The sequence below is a fragment of the Carcharodon carcharias genome, chromosome 6 (genome assembly GCF_017639515.1).
Source record: "Carcharodon carcharias isolate sCarCar2 chromosome 6, sCarCar2.pri, whole genome shotgun sequence".
Lineage (NCBI taxonomy): Eukaryota > Metazoa > Chordata > Chondrichthyes > Lamniformes > Lamnidae > Carcharodon > Carcharodon carcharias.
Window position 1 is genome coordinate 79,106,636 of NC_054472.1, and position 20,765 is coordinate 79,127,400.

General features: G+C 39.9%; 1 protein-coding gene across 8 annotated transcripts in view; it reads left to right on the top strand.

Moving 5' to 3' along the window:
• Nucleotides 1-20,765, top strand: part of LOC121279052 (junctophilin-1-like) — a 181,194-nt gene that overhangs the window by 9,342 nt on the left and 151,087 nt on the right. For all 8 annotated transcript variants that reach the window (XM_041189872.1, XM_041189874.1, XM_041189875.1 and 5 more), the window contains exon 2: nt 15,435-16,194. In XM_041189872.1, coding sequence (XP_041045806.1) covers nt 15,435-16,194 — 760 coding nt within the window. The remainder of the gene's footprint in view (nt 1-15,434; nt 16,195-20,765) is intronic.

The window sequence follows — 20,765 nt, forward strand, 5'->3', positions numbered from 1 at the left end:
AAACAGAACAGATGAACTGAGAGCGTACATAGAAATAAATAAGTATGATTTGATAGCCATTATGGAGACATGGCTGCAGGAAGATATGGATTGGGACCTGAATATTGAAGGGTACAGGACATTTCGAAAGGACAGGAAGCAAGGAAAAGGTGGAGGGGTAGTTCTGTTAGTTAATGATGGTATTAGCACAATTGAGAGGAATGACCTAAGTTCAGGAAACCAGGGTGTGGAAACGGTTTGGGTAGAGATGAGAAACGGTAAAGGCAAGAAGTCACTCGTGGGAGTCGTGTATAGGCCCCTTAGTAGTAACCACATGGTAGGGTGGAGCATAAAGGAAGAAATAATAGGAGCTTGTCAGAAAGACAGGACGATAATCATGGGAGATTTTAATCTACATCTAGACTGGAAAGGTCAGGTAGGCAAAGGTAATCTAGATGAGGAGTTCATAGAAAGTTTTTGGGATAGTTTCTTAGAACAGCACGTTCTGGAGCCAACCAGAGGGCAGGCTATTACTAGACCTGGTATTATGCAATGAGATGGGATTAATTAATGATCTCATAGTGAAGGTGTCCCTAGTAGCAGCGACCATAATATGATTGAATTTTACATTCAGTTTGAGGGAGAGAGGAGTGGGTCCAAGACCATGTTTTTAAACTTAAATAATGGCAATTATGAGGATGTGAAAGCAGAGCTGGTTAAAGTGAATTGGCAAATTAGGTTAAGGGATAGGTGAATAGAGATGCAGTGGCAAACATTTAATGGGATCTTTCAGAATACACAGAATAGATATATTCCAACAAGTAAGTAAAAGTCCAAGGGATGGACACACCATCTGTGGTTAACTGGAAAGGTTAAAGATAGTATCAGAGTTAAAGAAAATATTTATAATTGTGCAAAGATAGGTGGAAGGTCATAAGATTGGATAGAATATAAGGAACAGCAAAGGATAACTAAAAGATTAGTAAGGAGGAAAAAAATCAGAGTACGAGGGAAAGCTAGCCAGAAATAGAAAAACAGATAGTAAGAGTTTCTATAAATATTTAAAAAAGAAACAAGTTAACAAAGTGAGTGTTGGTCCGATAGAAAATGAGTCTGGAGGATTGATAATGGAAAACCCAAGGAGATGGCAGATTAATTCAACAGGTTTTTTGCATCAGTATTCACTATAGAGGATACAAGTAACATCCCAGAAGCAGCTGTAAATCAGGAAATTGAAGGGAGGGAGGAACTCAGGAAAATTACAATCACCAGAGAAATGGCACTGAGTAAATTGTTGGAACTGCGGGCTGACAAGTGCCTGGGTCCTGATGGACTTCATCCTAGGATGTTAAAAGAAGCGGCTAGTGAGATAGTTGAGGCATTTGGTTTTAATTTTCCAAAACTGCCTAGATTCGGGCAAGTTCCCATTAGAATGGAAGATAGCAAATCTAACTCTACGATTCAAAACAGGAGGGAGACAAAGCAAGAAACTACAGGCCATTTAGCTTAACATCTGTTGTAGGGAAAATGTTAGAAGCCATTATTAAAGAAGTTATGGCAGTGCATTTGAATAAATCCAAGGTCATCAGGCAGAGTCAACATGGTTTTGTGAAAGGGAAATCATGTTTAACCAACTTAAGTTACTTCCTCAAAGAACTCAAGTATGCTGAGGATAAAGGGGAACCAGTGGATGTACTGTACTTAGATTTCCAGAAGGTATTTGTTAAGGTGCCACATCAAAGGTAATTGCGGAAAATAAAAGCTCATGGAATAGGGCGTAACATATTGGTATGGATAGAAGATTGGCTGGCTAACAGGAAGCAGGGAGTAGGCATAATTGGGTCTTTTTCAGGTTGGCAAGGTATAATGAGCGGTGTGCCACAGGGATCAGTGCTGGGACTTCAACTGTACAATTTATATAAATGACTTGGATGAAGGGGTGGATGGGATGGTTGCTAAAGTTGCTGATGACATAAAGATAAGTGGGAAAGTAAGTTGTGGAGAGGACATGAGGCTACAAAAAAGATATGGATAGATTAAGTGAGTGGGCAAAAATCTGACAAATGGAGTCTAATTTGGTAAAAGGTGAAATTGTCCATTTTGGCAGGAGAATGAAAGAGAAAGAATGTTATCTAAATTGTGACAGATTGCAGAGCTCTGAGATGCAGAGGGATCTGGGTGTCTTAATTCATGAATGTATGTAGGTACAGCAATTAATTGGGAAAGCTAATAGAATGTTATCATTATTGTGAGGGGATTTGAATACAAAAGCATGGATGTTATGCTTCAGTTATATAGAGCACTAATGAGACCACATCTGGAGTACTGTGTTCAATATTGGTCACCTTATTTAAGGAAGGATGTAAATGCATTGGAAGCAGGTCAGAGAAGATTTACCAGGCTAATAGCTGGAATGGACGGGTTGTCTTATGAGGTAAAGTTGGATAAGCTGGGCTTATATCTGCTGGAGTTTAGAAGAGTAAGAGGTGACTTGATTGAAACCTATAAGACCCTGAGGGGAAACAAAAACAGAATTAGCTGGAAAAACTCAGCTGGTCTGGCAGCATCGGCGGAGAAGAAAAGACGTTTCGAGTCCTCATGACCCTTCGACAGAACTAGGTGAATCCCAGGAAGGGTTGAAATATAAGCTGGTTTAAGGTGTTTTGGGGGGGGAAGAAGTGGAGGGGGGTGGTGTGGTTGTAGGCAAAAGCACCCCCCTCCACTTCTCTCTCCCCCACCACCACCACCTTAAACCAGCTTATATTTCAACCTTTCCTGGGATTCACCTAGTTCTGTCGAAGGGTCATGAGGACTCAAAACGTCAACTCTTTTCTTCTCCGCCGATGCTGCCAGACCTGCTGAGTTTTTCCAGGTAATTCTGTTTTTTCCAGGTAATTCTGTTTTTGTTTTGGATTTCCAGCATCCGCAGTTTTTTGTTTTTAAGACCCTGAGGGGTCCTGACAGGGTGGATCTGGAAAATGTGTTTCTTCTTATGGCAGAATCTAGAACTAGGGGTCACTCTTTAAAAATAAGGAGTTGCCCATTTGAAACGGAGATGAGGCAAAACGTTTTCTCTGAGGGTCGTGAGTCTTTAGAACTCTCTTCTTGAAAAGTCGGTGGAAGTAGAATGTTTGAATATTTTTAAGGCAGAGGTGGATAGATCCTTGTAAACAAGGGGGTGTTAGCTTACCGGGTGTAGGGGGATGCAGAATTTAAGGTTACTATCAGATCAGCCGTGATCCTATTGAATGGCAGAGCAGGTTCGAGTAGCCGAATGGCCTACTCATGCTCCTTGTTTGTATGTTCATATTTTGTTAGTAGATTTGTTGGTGTATTGGATGCACATGTTGGAACCTGTAAGTCTTTACCAATGACAAAACAATACAGCTAACAACGGTGAGAGTAACAGGGGGCACTGAATGTTACTTGTCTGATGCCACTAGAGCTTCCGAAAGATCTGTGATATGATTTATTTCTTCTAGATAATTTGTAGTAATTTATGTGAATGGTTTGTTCATAACTCACATTTGCTTATATATCTAGGGTTTCATTAACTAGGAGTTTTTTCATTCTTTATCATCTTAATGGCTTGATGTGTCTCTTTTTTCCATTTTGGGATGGTCAGGCTCCTCCTTGCATTTTTGATCCACCAAGCCTATGGTATATTTCTCTGGGGATAGGTTAATTATCATTTGAGCTCTCTATATTTCAATTCCTCAGATGCCGAGGTGTAGACAGCTTTTAGTGAGTCATATAAATTCTTTTAATTGTTCGTGTCTGCATAAAATTAGATTTTTCTTGCTTTGACATCCATCAACTCTTCTTGCATCCTTCTAAGCTTTTACTGGGCCTCATTTCATAGATGAGACCATAAGACATAGGAGCAGAAATTAGGCCATTTGGCCCATCGAATCTGCTCTGCCATTCAATAATGGCTGATAAGTTTCTCAACCCCATTCTCCTGCCTTCTCCCCGTAACCTTTGATCCCCTTACCAGTCAAGAACCTATCTATCTTTGTCTTAAATACTCCCAATCACCTAGCCTCCACAGTCTTCTGTGGGCAATGAATTCCATAGATCCACCACTCTCTGGCTAAAGAAGTTTCTTCTCATCTCTGTAAGGTCTTCCCTTTACTCTGAGGCTGTGTCCTCGGGTCCTAGTCTCTCCTACTAATGGAAACATCTTCCCCATGTCCACTCTATCCAGGCCTTTCAGTATTCTGTAAGTTTCAATCAGATCCCCCCCTCATCCTTCTAAACTCCATCGAGTATAGACCCAGAGTCCTCAAACGTTCCTCATATGTTAAGCCTTTCATTCCTGGGATCGTTCTCGTGAACCTCCCCTGGACCCTCTCCAGGGCCAGCACATCCTTCCTGAGATACGGGGCCCAAAATTGCTCACAATATTCTAAATGTGGTCTGACCAGAGCCATATAAAGCCTCAGCAGCACATCCCTGCTTTTATATTCTAGTCCTCTCGAAATAAATGCCAACATTGCATTTGCCTTCCTAACTACCGACTCAACTTGCAAGTTAACCTTAAGAGAATCCTGGATTAGGACTCCCAAGTCCCTTTGCATTCCAGATTTCTGAATTCTCTCCCTATTTAGAAAATAGTCCATGGCTCTATTCTTCCTACCAAAGTGCATGACCTCACACTTCCCGATGTTGTATTCCATCTGCCATTTCTTTGCCCATTCTCCTAAATGTCTAAATCCTTCTGCAGCCTCCCCGCCTCCTCAATACTACCTGTCTCTCCACCTATCTTTGTATCATCTGCAAACCTAGCTAGGATGCCCTCAGTTCCTTCATCTGGATCATTAATGTATAAAGTGAAAAGTTGTGGTCCCAACACTGACCCTTGCGGAACTCCACTAGATGAATGTAGCACATGTCCTTTGTAGTGACTATATTGTTTTTTGCCAGCTGAGCAATGTTGCCCTTTTCTGATGAGGAACATTGTTTTTTTTTCATTCTCATCAAGCCACTTATAGTGGCCTCGAGCTAAAGATAGTGACCTAATTTTTTTTTTGGCACTGTCTATTTTATAGGTGTAAAGCAGAAACCTAAACACACACTACAGTCGTCAGCTTTGTTAAACTTCTTACAGCCAGTTGGTGAAGGAAAAGACCAGATGTCAATCTTTACTCAGTTTTAGACTGACCACCACTGGTGCCAATACTATCCTCTTTTGAGCAAACAGTAATCAAATTAATTAACAACCCCTTAAAGAGGCACTGGAGTCTACCTCAGCTGGAATGGGGATTGAGTCGTGTGTTGTAGCTGTTAATCTGATCTACATGCCAGCTCTCGAGCCAATGGAGCTAACTGGCTCAAAATGTGATCCAGGAACTAAAAGTCCATTATGTATCAATTCAGTTGAGCTACCTGGGCTGTGTCTCTTTATACTCTTTAGTATATCAGTAAAACAAATGAACAAATTAACTAATGACAAGCCCCTTAAAGGGGCACAGTAACAAACACAAAATTATAACAGAAACTTATTACATTAAAATGACATTTTTGGGGGAGATGAGGCACTCCATTCCCTGTGGTGCCCACTTGTCGCAGAAGGCAATGCCTTTTATTTATTTTTTGAGTAAACTAACCCAAATAAACAAATTAATTAGTTAACAATCCCAGTGTCTGTTTATACTCTTTTGTATTAAAATCGAATAAACTAATTAATGAATTAACTGCTCCTTAAAGATGCATTAGAACAAAAACAAAACTTTAAAGGAAACTTAACAAATTAAAATAACATTGACTGTAACTAAAAGCAAAAACTTCAACAGAAACTTGTCAAAATTAAATTAAAATAATATTTTGGAGTCTGGTGATGCACTTCAGCCCCTGTGGCATCCACCAATCACAGAAGCCCTCAAGCATACCGGCAGACACCGGGTGCTTCCTCTCCAAGGACATCAGGGCACGATGTAACTGCTGGAGAGAGGCAGATAGTCAGGCCAAACAACCTGGACCTCTTGATGGGCACCTTGACCAGGCCCAGGTGCAGGCTTAAGAGGAAGTTCTCCTCCCTCCATGTCCCCCTCTGTACTGGGTGACCAAAGATCAGGAATGTGGGGCTGAAGTGCAAACAGAACTTAAGGAGCAGCTCCCTCAACAAGTGGGAAGGGTCTGTAACCTCACACATCCTATGAAGACGTGGAACATGGACTCCTTGAGTCTGCAGAAAAGACAAGTGGCTTGGGATACTCTTTTGAGGAATCTAATAAACAAATGAACAACCCCTTAAAGAGGTGGATGTCTCTTTATATGTGTACATGTAATCCTTCAATGAGTGGCCCTCTACTTCTAGACACTTAACCATAATTTTTACAATTAATGAGCACAGCCCACATATTCCATTACCTCCAGGCATGTTGATAAATGTAGAATTGTAGGCCTCCAGGTATTATGCAAATAGAGGGCATAAAATCTTTTCACGACCTCTTCCTCAAAAAAGCTGTCAGGCAGGTTACCATATTGCTTATCCAGTCATCTTCAACGGAATTGCTGGAGACTGCCATCAAAAAGGTAAGTTGAACCACAACTCCATTGCAGTCTCTGTTGTCGGCATCCAAACTGTCCCCTACCAGCCACCTCCCTCCTCCCCCATTCTTCTCCCAGGTCCTACCTGAGGGCCATTGCTAGTGATGCAGTGTTGTAACATTTAACTGCACCAGCAAGCTGTCTGGGGTCATACAGCAGGCATCTATAGCTTGCTGGTCTAATTTAAATAAAGCCTGAGACTCAATATTGAGCGTGCCATGGACCTATTCGTTCCAGCAAAAGGATGGCTTCCTGCACATAGCTCATGTTGGTAGGTCGGCAATATCCAGTTTCAACCTGTCTTCATAAAATAATCATCCATTACTGCTCACTGTCTGCCAGTTTTCAGAATAACATCTCACCATGATTCTTGAAACTTTTTCAAATCGAAGCATCCACATCTTCAAGATCCATCAGTTTGTCTGGAACTGCCACTAATCTGGCAACTTCCAAGGCTGAGGGAGAACTTATTACAGTTGTATATCTCTTGTGTTGCTTATGTATTTTGGTTGACATATTAACCCAACGAGATAAACTGGATGATGTTTGTCTTATGGTAGGAGACAACAGAATGTCTTAGTGACAAATATTATGGTTTGGGTCATCTTCCTACAATTTAACTTGTGTTTAAAAGGCAGCTTTCATAAGCAGACCGTCTCATGCAAAACCTGTACTCGTATGCGTGCACTAGTGGAATAGCATGCTACAAGGCTACCATTTATCCTTTACTATATCTGGCAAGGCCGGTTTATCATTCTGCCAGCAAGGATTTGGACCCCGCATAGCTAGTTCCAGGAACTTTCAGCTGGTGTCTCTAAAACAGCCCTATAGTGTAAACAGAAATAATTTTTAGATAAGACAAGATGTAGGAGCGGAAGTAGGCCATTTGGCCCATCGAGTCTGCTCCACCATTCCACGAGATCATGGCTGATCTGATAATCCTCAACTTCACCTTCCTGCCTTTTCCCCATAAGCCTTGATTCCCTTACTGATTAAAAATCTGTCTATCTCAGCCTTGAATGTACTTAATGACCCAGCTTCTACAGCTCTCTGCGGTAAAGAATTCCACAGATTCACCACCCTCTGAGAGAAGAAATTCCTCTTCATCTCTGTTTTAAATGGACGCCCCCTTACTCTGAGATTGCGCCCTCTGGTCCTAGACTCTTCCACAAGGGGAAACAACCTTAGCATCTACCCTGTTAAGCCCCCCTAAGAATCTTATATGTTTCGATAAGGTGGCCTCTCATTCTTCTAAACTCCAATGAGTACAGGCTCAACCTCTCCTCATAAGAAAATCCCTTCATCCCTGGGATCAACCTAGCAAACCTCTGGACTGCCTCCAATGCCAGTATATCTTTCCTTAGGTAAGGGAACCAAAACTATTCACAGTATTCTAGGTGTGGTCAAATTGTGCCTTATATAGTTTTAACAAGACTTCCCTATTTTTATATTCCTTTCCATATGAAATAAAGGCCAACGTTCCATTTGCCTCACCTATTATCTGCTGAACTTGTATGCTAGCTTTTTGGGATTCATGCATGAGGACCCCCAAATCCCTCTGTGCTGCAGCTTTCTCCATTTAAATAATATTCTGCTCTATTCTTCCTGCCAAAGTGCATATCCTCACACTTTCCCATGTTTATATTCCATCTGCCACAGTTTTTGCCCCCTCACTTAACCAGTCTATATCCATCTGTAGACTCTTTGTGTCATCCTCACCACTTGCCTTCCCACCTATTTTTGTGTCATCCACAAACTTGGCGATAGTACATTCATTTCCCTCATCCAAGTCATTAATATACATTATAAATGATTGTGGCCCTAGCACTGATCCTTGTGGCACTCCACTAGTTAAAGGTTGCCATCCTGAAAATGCCCCTCGTACCCCAAATCTCTGTCATCTATTAGTTAGCCAGTCTTCTATCCATACTAATATACTACCCCCAACACCATGGGCTCTTATCTTATTAAGTAGCCTTATGTGTGGTACCTTATCGAACGCCTTTTGTAAATCTAAATATATTACACCTACCGGTTCCCCTTTATCCTGCTTGTTACCTCCTCAGAGAATTCTAATAAATTTGTCAGGCATGATTTCCCCTTCATGAAGCCATGTTGACTCTGCTTGATTAGATTATGCATTCCTAAATGCTCTGCTAAATGTCCTTTAAAATAGACTCCAACATTTTCCCAATAACAGATGTTAAGCTAACTTGCTTATAGTTACCTGTTTTTTGTCTCCCTCCCTTTTTGAATAAGAGTGTTACACTGGCAGTTTTCCAATCCTCTGGAACTTTTCCAGAATCCAAGGACTCTTGGAAGATTACTACCAGTGCACCCACTATCTCTGCAGCCATTTCCTTTAAGATCCTTTGATGCAACACATCAGGTCCAGGGGACTTATTGGCCTTTAGTCCTATTAGTTTCCCTACCACTTTTTCTCTAGTGATAGTTATTGTATTTATTTCCCACCCCTTTTTGCCCCATGATTATTTAGTATTTTTGGTATGCTATTAGTGTCTTCTACCATGAATGCAAAGTATTTATTCAACTCGCGTACCATTTCCTGGTTCCCCATTATTATTTCCCCAGCCTCATTCTCTAAGAGGCCTATACTGATTTTGGTGCCTCTCTTTTTATATATTTAAAGAAGTTCTTACTGTCCGATTTTATATTACTTGCTAGTTTACCCTCAAAGCTTATTTTCTCCCTCCTTATTATTTTTTGGTTATCTTCTGTTGGCTTTTAAAACTTTCCCAATCCTCTTGCTTACCACTAATCTTTGCCACATTTTATGTTTTTTTTCTTTCACTTTGATACTATCCTTAACTTCCTTGGTTAACCATGGTTGGTTTATCCCCTTCCTACAATCCTTACTGAGATATATCTTTGTTGTGAATCATGAACTATTTTCTTAAACGTCTGCCATTGTTCATCAACCGTCTTTTCTGCTAAGCTGCTTTCTGAGTTCACTCCAGCCAACTCTGCCCTCGTTTCTTTGTAATTACCCTTATTTAAGTTTAGCACAGATGTTTCGAAACTAAGTTTCTCACATTCAAACTGAATGCTAAATTCCACCATGTTATGGTCACTGTTTTCTAGGGGATTTTTATTCTGAGATCATTTATTAAACCTGCCTCATTACACATTACCAGATCCAAAATAGCCTGATCCCTGGTTGGATCCACAACATATTGTTCTAGGAAACTGTCCCGAATACACTATGAATTCTTGCTTGTGGCTACCTCTGCCAATTTGATTTTCCCAATCTACATGAAGATTAAAATCACCCATGATTAATTTACTGCTTTTTTTACATGCCCTCATTATTTCCTGATTTATTCTCTGTCCGACAGCATAGCTACTGTTAGGGGGCTTATAGATTACTCCCACCAGTGTCGTCTTCCCCTTGTTATTTCTTTCCTCCAATCATGTGGATTCTACACCTTCCGATCCAACATCATTTCTTGCTATCGCACTTATTCCATCTCGTAATAACACCCTTTCCTTCCTGCCTGTCTCGAAAAGTCACATACCCCTGAATATTTAGTTCCCAACTTTGATCTTCTTGTAATCATGTCTCCGTAATGGCTATAAGATCACACCCATTAATCCCTATACTTAAGTGATGTTTATGGAGCTGATCGTGACTTATTGACATCATCCAAAGACTTTGTTGTCCATTCTGAAACCCTGTTAAAATTTCTAATCATAATTTCATAGTGAGGCAGCCAAATATCATAAAATCATGTGCGTGTTTAAAAGAAATTTGCATTTATACAGCACCTTTCATGGGCTCAGGATATCCCAAACCACTTTTCATAGCTGATTAAATGTTTTTGAAGTGTAGCCACTGTTTAACATAAGGAAGCACAGCAGCCAATTTGTGCACAAGGTTCCACAAATAACAATATGGTAATGACCAGATCATTTATTTTAGTGATGTTGGTTGAGGAATAAGTGTTGGCCAGGCCCCCAGGGAAAACATCTTTGAATAGTGCTGGGAGATATTCAATGTCCACTTAAGAGGTCAGATGGGACCTCAGTTTAGCATCTCATTCGAATGACAGCATCTCCGACAATGAAGGAGTGCTGCACTACTACACCGAAGCACCTGCCCAAATTGTGTGCACAAGTCTCTAGAGAGGCACTTGGACCCATGTTCTTCTGACTCAGCAGCAAGAATGCCACCACCGAGATAGCTAAACTTAATTTTTCTTCCACTTGAATTCATATGAAAACTTAAGTTGCCCTTTCTATTTTCTCCATGATGTTAGTTCATTTCTTTTCTATTGACTAGATGTTGGACAATATTCCTCAGCTAACAGGACATAGATGGGTTCCTACTCCCAGGCCTTTGTCAATGTAACATTGTAACCAACTGTTTAGCATATGCAAGAGTCGTCTGATTTGAATTCCTCATTGATTTTCTGTGACTCCACACACTAGGAACCCTGTCACAAGTGTGAGAAGCAAGCCAATCATTCCACCTGCTACACAGATACACATGCACACTGTTAAACACAGACACGTACTTGCGCACAAAATCGTAGGAATAACGGCTTAAGCTATTCTCCCAAATCCTAGTGACCTATAACAAAAGCAGAAAATGCTGGAAGTACTCGGTGGGTAAGGCAGCATCTTTGGAGAGAGAAACAGTTAACTTTTCAGGTTGTTGAGCTTTCATCGTCGCTTTGACTGCAACAGCAGCCAGGTGCCTCAAAGAATTATAGGTTCCACGATGTGGACTGGCAGAGCAGGGAGTTCCTTCCAAGTTTTTATAGCTAATTAACAATACAGAGTTATGGCAGGCTTGGACAACTTAGATCCCAGTAAGCTTTTGTGCCATGTGCAGAATTTAAGTATGAGGGATCATAAGTATGATTAACAAACAACAAGAGAAAGTAGAAAAGCAGACCGAGCTTTTTTTCCCCCTAAGAAGCTGGTTAATGTCCAGAACAGTTTCCCAGCACCAGTGGTGGAAAAGCAACTGACCAATTTCAAAAAAAAACTAAACATGCTCTTATGGGATTCAAGGTTATTGGAAATGCACCATGGGAGTGCTTTGGATAGGTGGGCCCAATGGATCATTGGTCTCCTGCCTGAAAATATCACAATGGCTGGAATTTTACACTCCCACAAGGGCAGCTTAGCAAGCTAAGGGAGGGGGGGGGGGTGTAAAATTGGCTGCCACATCACCATGCCATGCCCAGTTGAGGCCCTTAAGTGGCCAATTTTTCCTATTGCTGCTGGGATTTTACCTGTGGTGGGGCAGGCCGGTGCCAAGTGCCCAGGCCACCCAGTAAAACCTTGTGGCTGGGTTGGGAGTGGGGAGGATGGTGGCCTTCTGTTCTGGCACCCTGTAGCCCATTGGAGGACCTCTCCCAAGTTATGTCACCTCAGCCCAACATTTCCCCTACCCAGCCATGTCAATCCTGGTCTCTTCCACAGCCATGTCAATTCCAGCCTCCTACCCCATTGCCAGGTAAGTCTGGGGTCTCAGCACCTGCCTGACTCTAATAAGACTTGCCTGTAAGCCTGAGCTCTGTGCTGCTTGTCTTTGAGGACTGGCTGCAGTTCCACCAGAAACCACCGCTCCTGGTGGTGCTGCCAGGACAACAGAGTTACCGTCCATTTGATTGGCTGGCAGCTTTTAGAGATGGATCTTCCTCTCCAATGGGACTAAAATACCCGCCTCAAGCCAATTAAAGGCTTGACGACTGTTAAATGGCTGTGGGTTGAGCTGGCCAAGTGCAACTGGGTTTGCCCCTCACTTTTATGCCAGGGAAAGGGATCCCTCCTGCTGTGTGAAATTCAACCCTATGTTACACATAAATAGGATGCAAAATTTAATTTGATTATTCAGAAGTAGTCAACAAAAACTTATGAAGCACCTTGGGGAGTTTTACTATGAGTATTGTCAAACAAATTTGACACCAAGCCACCTGAGATACTTGGACAGATGGCCAAAAGTTTGGTCAAAGAGTAGGCTTTAAGGACTACCTTAACGGAGAGGCAGAGAAGCTTAGGGAGGGAAGCCCAGAGCATAGGACCTAGGTAGCTGAAGGCATGGCCATCAATTTTGGAGTGATGAAAACCAGAGATGCCCAAAAGGCCAGATTTGGAGTGGCTCTGAGATCTCAGAGGGTCACAGGGCTGATGGAGATTACGGAGATAGGAGGGCTAAGGCAGTGGAAGGATTTCAAACCAAGTGAGAATTTTAATCCGTGTTGTTGGACCTGAGGCTAATGTAGATCAGCAAACGCTGCAGAATGGGTGAATGTTTCTTGGCTTAATTATGGATATGGTAGCAGAATTTTGGATGAGCTCAAGTTATGGTGGGTGTAAGGTGGGATGCCAGCCAGGAGAACTATGGAATAATCAATCTAGAGCTAACAGACTGAGGCAAGTGTACAGATGGGCAATTGCTTGAAGGTGGGAGGAGCCTGTCTTGGTGATGGAGAAAATAGGACACTATGGTTACAAACTGTCTGGTTCAGTCTCAGACATTGGCCAGGGAGGGAGATGACGTTGGTGGCTAGGAAGTCGAGTTGGCGATGGGGCTAAAGGCAATGGCTTCAGATTAATTGGAAGAAATGCTTGCTTTTCCAGCACTGGATGTTGGACAAGCGGTGTGACAAATCGGAGGCTGAGGAGGAGTTGACAAAGATGTTTGTGAGGTAGAGCCTTTCATTATTTGGAGATGTTATCAGCTTTCACTGTATTTTGTAGCACATCTGAATGTTATAGATTAGAATTAGAGAGCTCAATGCAGCTACAGAATATTCTACAATGTAAAATGATATATAACAAAATTAATCTTATCTAATTTTGCAGAAATTAAAGGATTAATTTGATAAATTATGGAGTTTTGATATGAAGTGGCATTTCATATCTGGAAATTCAGGATGTATCTTTTATTAAGTAACAAACTGACCAATTCTATGAATAAAATGACTAACTACAACTGGTCCAACTAACTGGCATAAATCATTGGATCAGTCACACAAAGATCAGTAACAATGTTATGGATCATTTTACAGTCCAGTGAATACAAGAATAGGAGGGTCCAAAGAAACTGAACTACTTATACAACCTTGGCAACTCATCAGGTTCCCTGGATGCAGTTTTGATCGGATGGTGCTTTAACTTTGATAGGTTTCCAAAATTTTGCTTCGATGAAAATCTCTCCACAGCAAAACGCAATGCACTGAGAAATGAAAGAAAGAAAAAATTGTTAAATGGTAGCTGTTTCAGACAATGTTTAGCTATCAAACATTGAACACTAAGATTCACTGAGTTTCATCTCCATTTAATTCTGTTCTAGTCAATGTACATTGAGTGTTTCTGATCTAAATAACTTTCTTGTTGCAAAGCTGGGGCTGAATTTGATGGCTTTGTGATCCTCAAGAACTGGTAAAAGGGGACCACCTCTTTTTAGGTTCTAATTTGGTACTATTAACTATATTGTCCTCATGCTTTCAAAATTCACCAAGTATTTTGACCAAGTTAGGGTGAAAGATATTGGAGGGCCTTGTATACTTACTTAAGTACCATACTTGAATGTTCCAAAGTGAAAAAGCCAGTTTTTATTTATGAAAAGCCGGAGGTGAATTGTTCAAAATTATATTTTCTGGAGTTTTCCAGTCCCCTTCAACTCTAATGTGTTAGTTAATTTTATGAATTCAGCTGAGGCATTCAAGAGGGAATTAGATAATTATTTGAAAAGAAACAATGTGCAGGGTTATGGGGAGAAGGCAGGAGAATGGCACTAGGTGGAATGCTCATTGAGAGCCATTGCAGACATGATGGGCAGAATGGCCTCCCTCTGCGCTGTAACAATTCTGTGATCTTTGAGTATAATTAATAGCTTTGCAAAATCCTATGAGGATTAGTCTATATATACTCGTGGCTTTAAGTAAACTTTTACATTGATTCCCAAATTTTTAAAATGCCACAGGCTTTTACATAGTATCTGTGAAAGGCACAGTATTAGCTTCACCTTTGGTATGCGCTAAAATTTTGTAAGACGCAGATATGCCTGAGCCACCTGAGTGGCTCATTACACAGATGAAGCTAAAATGATAGCTTAGCTGCACAAAGTCTGCACAGTTGAGGTTGCCTGGATTGTAGAACTCCAATCGAGCTTTTCTACTGGCTCTTAGTTCCTCACACCACCACACAATTGCATAATATCTTGTTACATCCTTTGTCCATTCATAGCAACAGTCTGATTTCTCTGACAGATACCTCTTTGTGGCACAGTCTAAGAATGTGACCAAGTGTTGAATTTCCAGGTAGCAGAAATTGATAACATAGATTGTTCCATATACTTGGCAGATAAATGGCAAAATCACCAGCCCACATTACAATTTTCACTTTTTTATATATCATCCCTTATCTATGAACGTGTCTCTCACTTATTAGTATCGGCATTCAATAAGCAAACCTGGTAATGACATTACAACAAAAGCAGGATTGTGACACCTAATTGAATTGTTTGCCACAAATCCATGTTGTCCACGTAGTAAAATATGGAGTTATAATAGATTTGGTAGATACTGAAAATGCTTGATTCTATTTGTGAGATTCGGTATTGACTTTACAAACAAAAGATATTAAGGATGAGAAAATTATTTATCAATGTAGTTGTGCATAAACATTTTATCAAACAAGACACTAAAAGTTGGCATATAACTCCTGGTTTCAAATTCCAGTCTGATGTATTCACTAAAAACTGAAAAACTGCAAATAGTTGCTGAATATACTTTTTTTTTTGAAGGGGCAATAACAACTGAATTATCATAAAACATGGCCCAGATGTTGATTTAAATATGTGTGTTGGATATTTAAAGTTTAAGTTAAGCGCACATTGTAATTCATTTTTAATCCATGTTCTGAAGGAACCTACCAAGGACAGTGGGCCGGAGGAATGCGTCATGGATATGGTGTACGCCAGAGTGTGCCATTTGGTATGGCCACAGTTATCCGCTCACCCCTCCGCACTTCCCTAGCATCCCTTCGAAGTGAACAGAGCAATGGCACAATTCTACACGATATATCTGCAGATAGTCCAGCTGGCACAAGAGGTGGTTTTGTCCTTACATTTCACAGTGATACAGAATTAATGACTGGTAAGAAAAAGGGCTTTTTCAGAAGAGGATCACTCCTGGGAAATCTAAAGCTCAAAAGGTCTGAATCCAAGTCATCTTTGGCTAGCAAACGTAGCTCTGCTCGGAGTGAAGCATCAATGAGTAGAATAAGTTCAGCAAATAGTGATGCCAATTCGACAATCAGTTTTGGAGAAGGTGATTCTGAATATTTACCAGTGGAAGACCATGTCGATGCTACCACAACTGAATCATATATGGGAGAATGGAAAAATGATAAACGCAGTGGGTTTGGTGTAAGTGAGCGCTCAAATGGTATGAAGTACGAGGGTGAGTGGTTGAATAATCAGAGGAATGGTTATGGATGTACGACTTTTCCAGATGGCACAAAAGAAGAAGGAAAATATAAAAATAACATTTTAGTCCGAGGAAAGAAAAAGCACCTTATACCCATCAGAACCAGCAAAATTCAAGAAAAAGTAGGGAGAGCGACAGAAGGAGCACATCGAGCAGCAGCAATTGCCAGAACAAAAGTGGATATAGCAGCTTCGAGGTGAGTTATTATATTGTGTAGGTGACCTATGCCCTGACAAACTTAAAGTTACTCTAAGCATGATTAATTTGAAACCAAATGAAATGTATGTGATTTAACATTTGAAAGTTTTTGAAATTAAAGGTAGTAAGTAATCTTCCTCAAACCTACAATTATTCTAACAGTTTCACTATATAACAACTTAATGAGCCAATAGAGACTTAGAAAACATTCCAAGTTTTTTTTGCTGAATTTCCCCCATCTAAAAGTGATGACTCAATAATTATATCCCAATTTGCCCCCCACCAAGTCTGAGGCTAAAAATGACGCATTTTTGACTGTTATACTGGTCTCTAAACTTGCCTCACTCTATTACTGAAATAAATCTCCAAAGAACTGATCTTTCTTTGCAGCCTTCAAAATATGCATTGCTAAACTCTTACACATTGGCTGTTCAGGCTATTTTGCACTATGGGCCTCAAAGTAGGGATGGATATCTTCACTTCTTGTCCGTAGAACAATGCTTCTCTTGTCAAACATTTTTTTTTTTCTATGGCCATGCATTTGCGGTAACAAGTATACTTTATGTTTGTCATTTTCCAGATACATAAAGTAAAATTGGAGAAATGTGTAGAATATTGGTCATAACATATATTTGTGTAAGTTGAAAATTGCAACAACCAGTTGAGGAATTCAACTATAGTTTTGAAAGTTTTTAAAATTGAACAATTTTAAAGAAGAGTTGTGCTTGACCACCTTCAAATTGTAACAAGTAATCTCTGAAACATATTGTTAAATTTATGTTGCTTCCTTGTTCTCAATTAAATGATTGCAGATGTAATAGCTCCGCTTCTTGCATCACCTGTTCAATGAATGATATTACTCGTTGAAACTGCCAATATGAAAATGGGGAAATGCATTATTTTGGTGAGATACAAATTCACGATTTTGATGTAATCATTGAAGATAAGAGGTGATCTAGTTGAGTTCTTTAAGGTGATTAAATAATTTGATACTATTTTCTATGGTAGGAGAGTTAAGAACAAGGGTACATAACCTTAAAATTAGAGGTAGGTCATTTGGGATGATTTCAGGAAACATTTCCTCACACAAAGGGTACTGGAAATCTGGAACTCTTAAACTCCTGCCACCCTCCAAACAACTGTTCAGGCTAGGTCAATTGAAAATTTCAAAACTAAAGTTGATAGATTTTTGTTTTTATTTTGATAGATTTTTATTTGATAAGAATATTAGGAAACCAAGCAGGATGGATGGAGTTAAGATGGAGATCAGCTATGATCTAATTGAACAGTGGAAGAGGCTCAAGGGGCCTAAATGGACTATTCTAATATTTTGACTTCTGGATTTTAATAGAAAAATCAAATGGTATGCTGTGAACCCCTTCTCTCCCATTATTAATTCACTGTAAAGGCATATATATTTGAGCTACATGTATTCTTTTTAGAGAAACGACATCACTCGATAGGCCAAGTGGCTTCATTTTTTGTTATAACCATTCTATGATTCTACTTTTGTTAAGTCTGTGACGCTAATTAATCTAAAGGATTAATTTACTTTTCACGATGAACGCATTGTTAAATGTTAATGTAAGTACAGATGATGTTCTAATCTCATCTGGGCTATTCCAGCAAAAGTGAAGTTAATGTCTATTTCTCCCAGTGCTGCTCTGCAAACACCACTCAAACTGCCTTTCCTCTCCTACAGCACTATGTGCTGCTAAAGGTTTGGGACTTGAACCATTTATAGGCTCCATAAATTATATAATAACAAAAGAAATGCTGTTTGTCAGTTAAGCTTGTAAACATTTAATCCAGTGGCACAATATGTAACTGTAATGTGTTTGTGATGTTTGGCCAAAAATATAAAAGAATTGTGATTATGAGATCATCAGTTTCGGAACACTCAGTCATCTGAAAATTGGCCCTAGACTTGCTCATTGAGCTTCATTCCTCATGGTTATTATCAGTTATTGTTTGTGGATAATCTATTTGATATTTTGACTGCTTATGTAGTATAATTAGGTCAGTAGTTTGGTCAAGCTAGTCATCTTTTGAGCTTCACTAAAAACCCACTTATATAATTTTGTGTAAAATTCAAAGAGACAAGTGGTAATTAAGAATATTATGTGGTCAAAATTCTACCCACATCCAGAAAGCAGCTTGTTTAGTTTTTAGAACACTTGAAAAGCAATATTTTTGTCTGCTTTTATTAATGTCATCTGTTTGAGTATTATCACTGCGGTATTGTCATCTTGTGCAGAATATGTTGCATGACGTTTGCTGCTATACAAATTGCGTGTTCTTTTTTAAACTTCAGATATGTAATAATAATTGTGTTCCACAGTGATGCAGCTTTGTATGACAGTTCCCTGATATTCTATGGCATGAATCTCAGCTAAGCACTTAATTTGTCTAAAAATTTATCCTGTCAATTGTACTGCACTAGTTACAGTGGAGAGTTTCAGGACTCGTGTAATTTGACTTTTTGTAAATCTAAAAATGGGTTAAACCATATTTTGTTCATATGGATTACTGCAATTCAGAAAGTTCCTTCTTGAACAGTTTACCCTAGCATAAAAGTTTCTAAGTCAAACAACTGCAATGCAAAGCTTAGATTTATTTAACGGATTTAATTATAAGATTAAAATTTCATTCACTGTAAAATCCTAATCCTGCTTGCTCTCAAGAGGAAATGTTTGAATTCAGCAATGTATTTATCTGAATTAGGTCTGAATCAATACTTAAATTTACATTGTCTTCAACTTCTAGAAGTATACTGCAATATATTTTTATTTGAGTTATTTTCTTCCTTCCTCTCATCTCCAGGTACCTTATACCAGGTACTCTGCCAATATTACTCTGCAGCCAACTGCAAGTAGATGGCAAAGTTGAATTGAAGTACTGCGGCTTTCAATTTCTTTCCCTCTTTCAGGAAGTATATAGTTTTGTCTTGTAGTACACATGTGTTAAACATGCACACATGTTAAAACTCTCCATATCGTGTGGGGACAGGACACCAAAGAAAATCTGCCCTTACACATAGTGTTTTGGCACAAGCAATCCAACAAGAATTTATGTTTACTGCCAAAGGACTTTGAATTTCACTATGGGTTAATAGCATGTGAAGACAGAAGCATTTGTCTAAAATTCCTCATGCTATTTTAGAATGATCATTCACCTGCTGAATGTAAATGGGCTAACACCTTCACTAAAATAGCAGGCAGAAGAATTCCATACAAATGCATTAACTATTCAAATACCATTATCCCACAGCATAATTCCTCATGCTTAATCTTTTTAAACTGATCTTGCTTATGGTGTCAGCCACGCCTCAGTTGTTAGCATCCTTGCCTCTGAATCAAAAGATTATGGGTTCAGATCCAACTCCAGAAACAGGGCACAAAAATATAGGCTGCCACTTGGTGCAGTACTGAGGGAATGCTGCACTGTCAAATTGTTTAATCTTTCAGATAAGACATGTAACCGACTCTGCTCAATTGGGTCGATTATAAAGGATCCCGTGTCACCATTTGAAAGAAGACCATGGGAGTTATCCCTGGTGTTCTGGCTAACATTTATCCCTCATTCAATATCATAAAACAGATTATGTGATCATTACCACATTTCTGTTTATGGGAGCTTGCTGTGTGCAAATTGGATGCTGAGCTTCCTATATTGCAACAGTAATACACTTTAAAAGTACCTCTGACTTTAAAACACTTTGGTTATCAAACTTCGTTATCATCAGTCTTCTAGCTACGATCCTGATGTCATGAAAAACGCCATATTTAGAGTCATAGAGTTACACAGCACAGAAACAGGCTCTTCAGCCCATTGTGTCCATGCTGGCTTTCAAGCATCTATCTATTCTCATTCAATTTTCCAGCACTTAGCTCATAGCCCTGTACGCTATGGAGTTTCAAGTGCTCATCTAAATACTTTTTAAATGTTGTGAGGGTTCCTGCCTCTATCATGCCCTCAGGCAGTGTGTTCCAGATTCCAACCACCCTCTGGGTGAAAAGAAAATCCTCAAATCCCCTCTAAACCTCCTGCCCCTTACCTTAAAACTATGCCCCCTGGTTAATGACACCCCTGCTAAGGGGAAAAGTTTCTTCCTATCTATGCCCCTCATAATTTTGTATACCTCTATCAGCAGAGGCTCTAAGGAAACCAGCCCTAGCCTATCCAGTCTCTTTTCATAGCTGAAATGCTCCAACCCAGGCAACATCCTAGTGAATTTCCTCTGCACCCTCTCCAGTGAAATCACATCTTTCTTACAGTGTGGAAACCAGAACTGCACACACTATTCCAGCTGTGGCCTAACTAGCATTTTATGCAGCTCCAACATAACCTCCCTGCTCTTGCCTTTATTAGCCAATGCATAGAATATAAGTATCCCATATGCCTTCTTAAGCACCTTATCTACCTGTGCTGCTGCCTTCAGAGCTCTATGGACATGTACACCATGTCTCTCTGATCCTCTGTACCTCCTAGGGTCGTACCATTCATTGTGTATTCCCTTGCTGTGTTAGTCCTTCGAAAATGCATCACCTCATACTTCTCAAGGTTCAA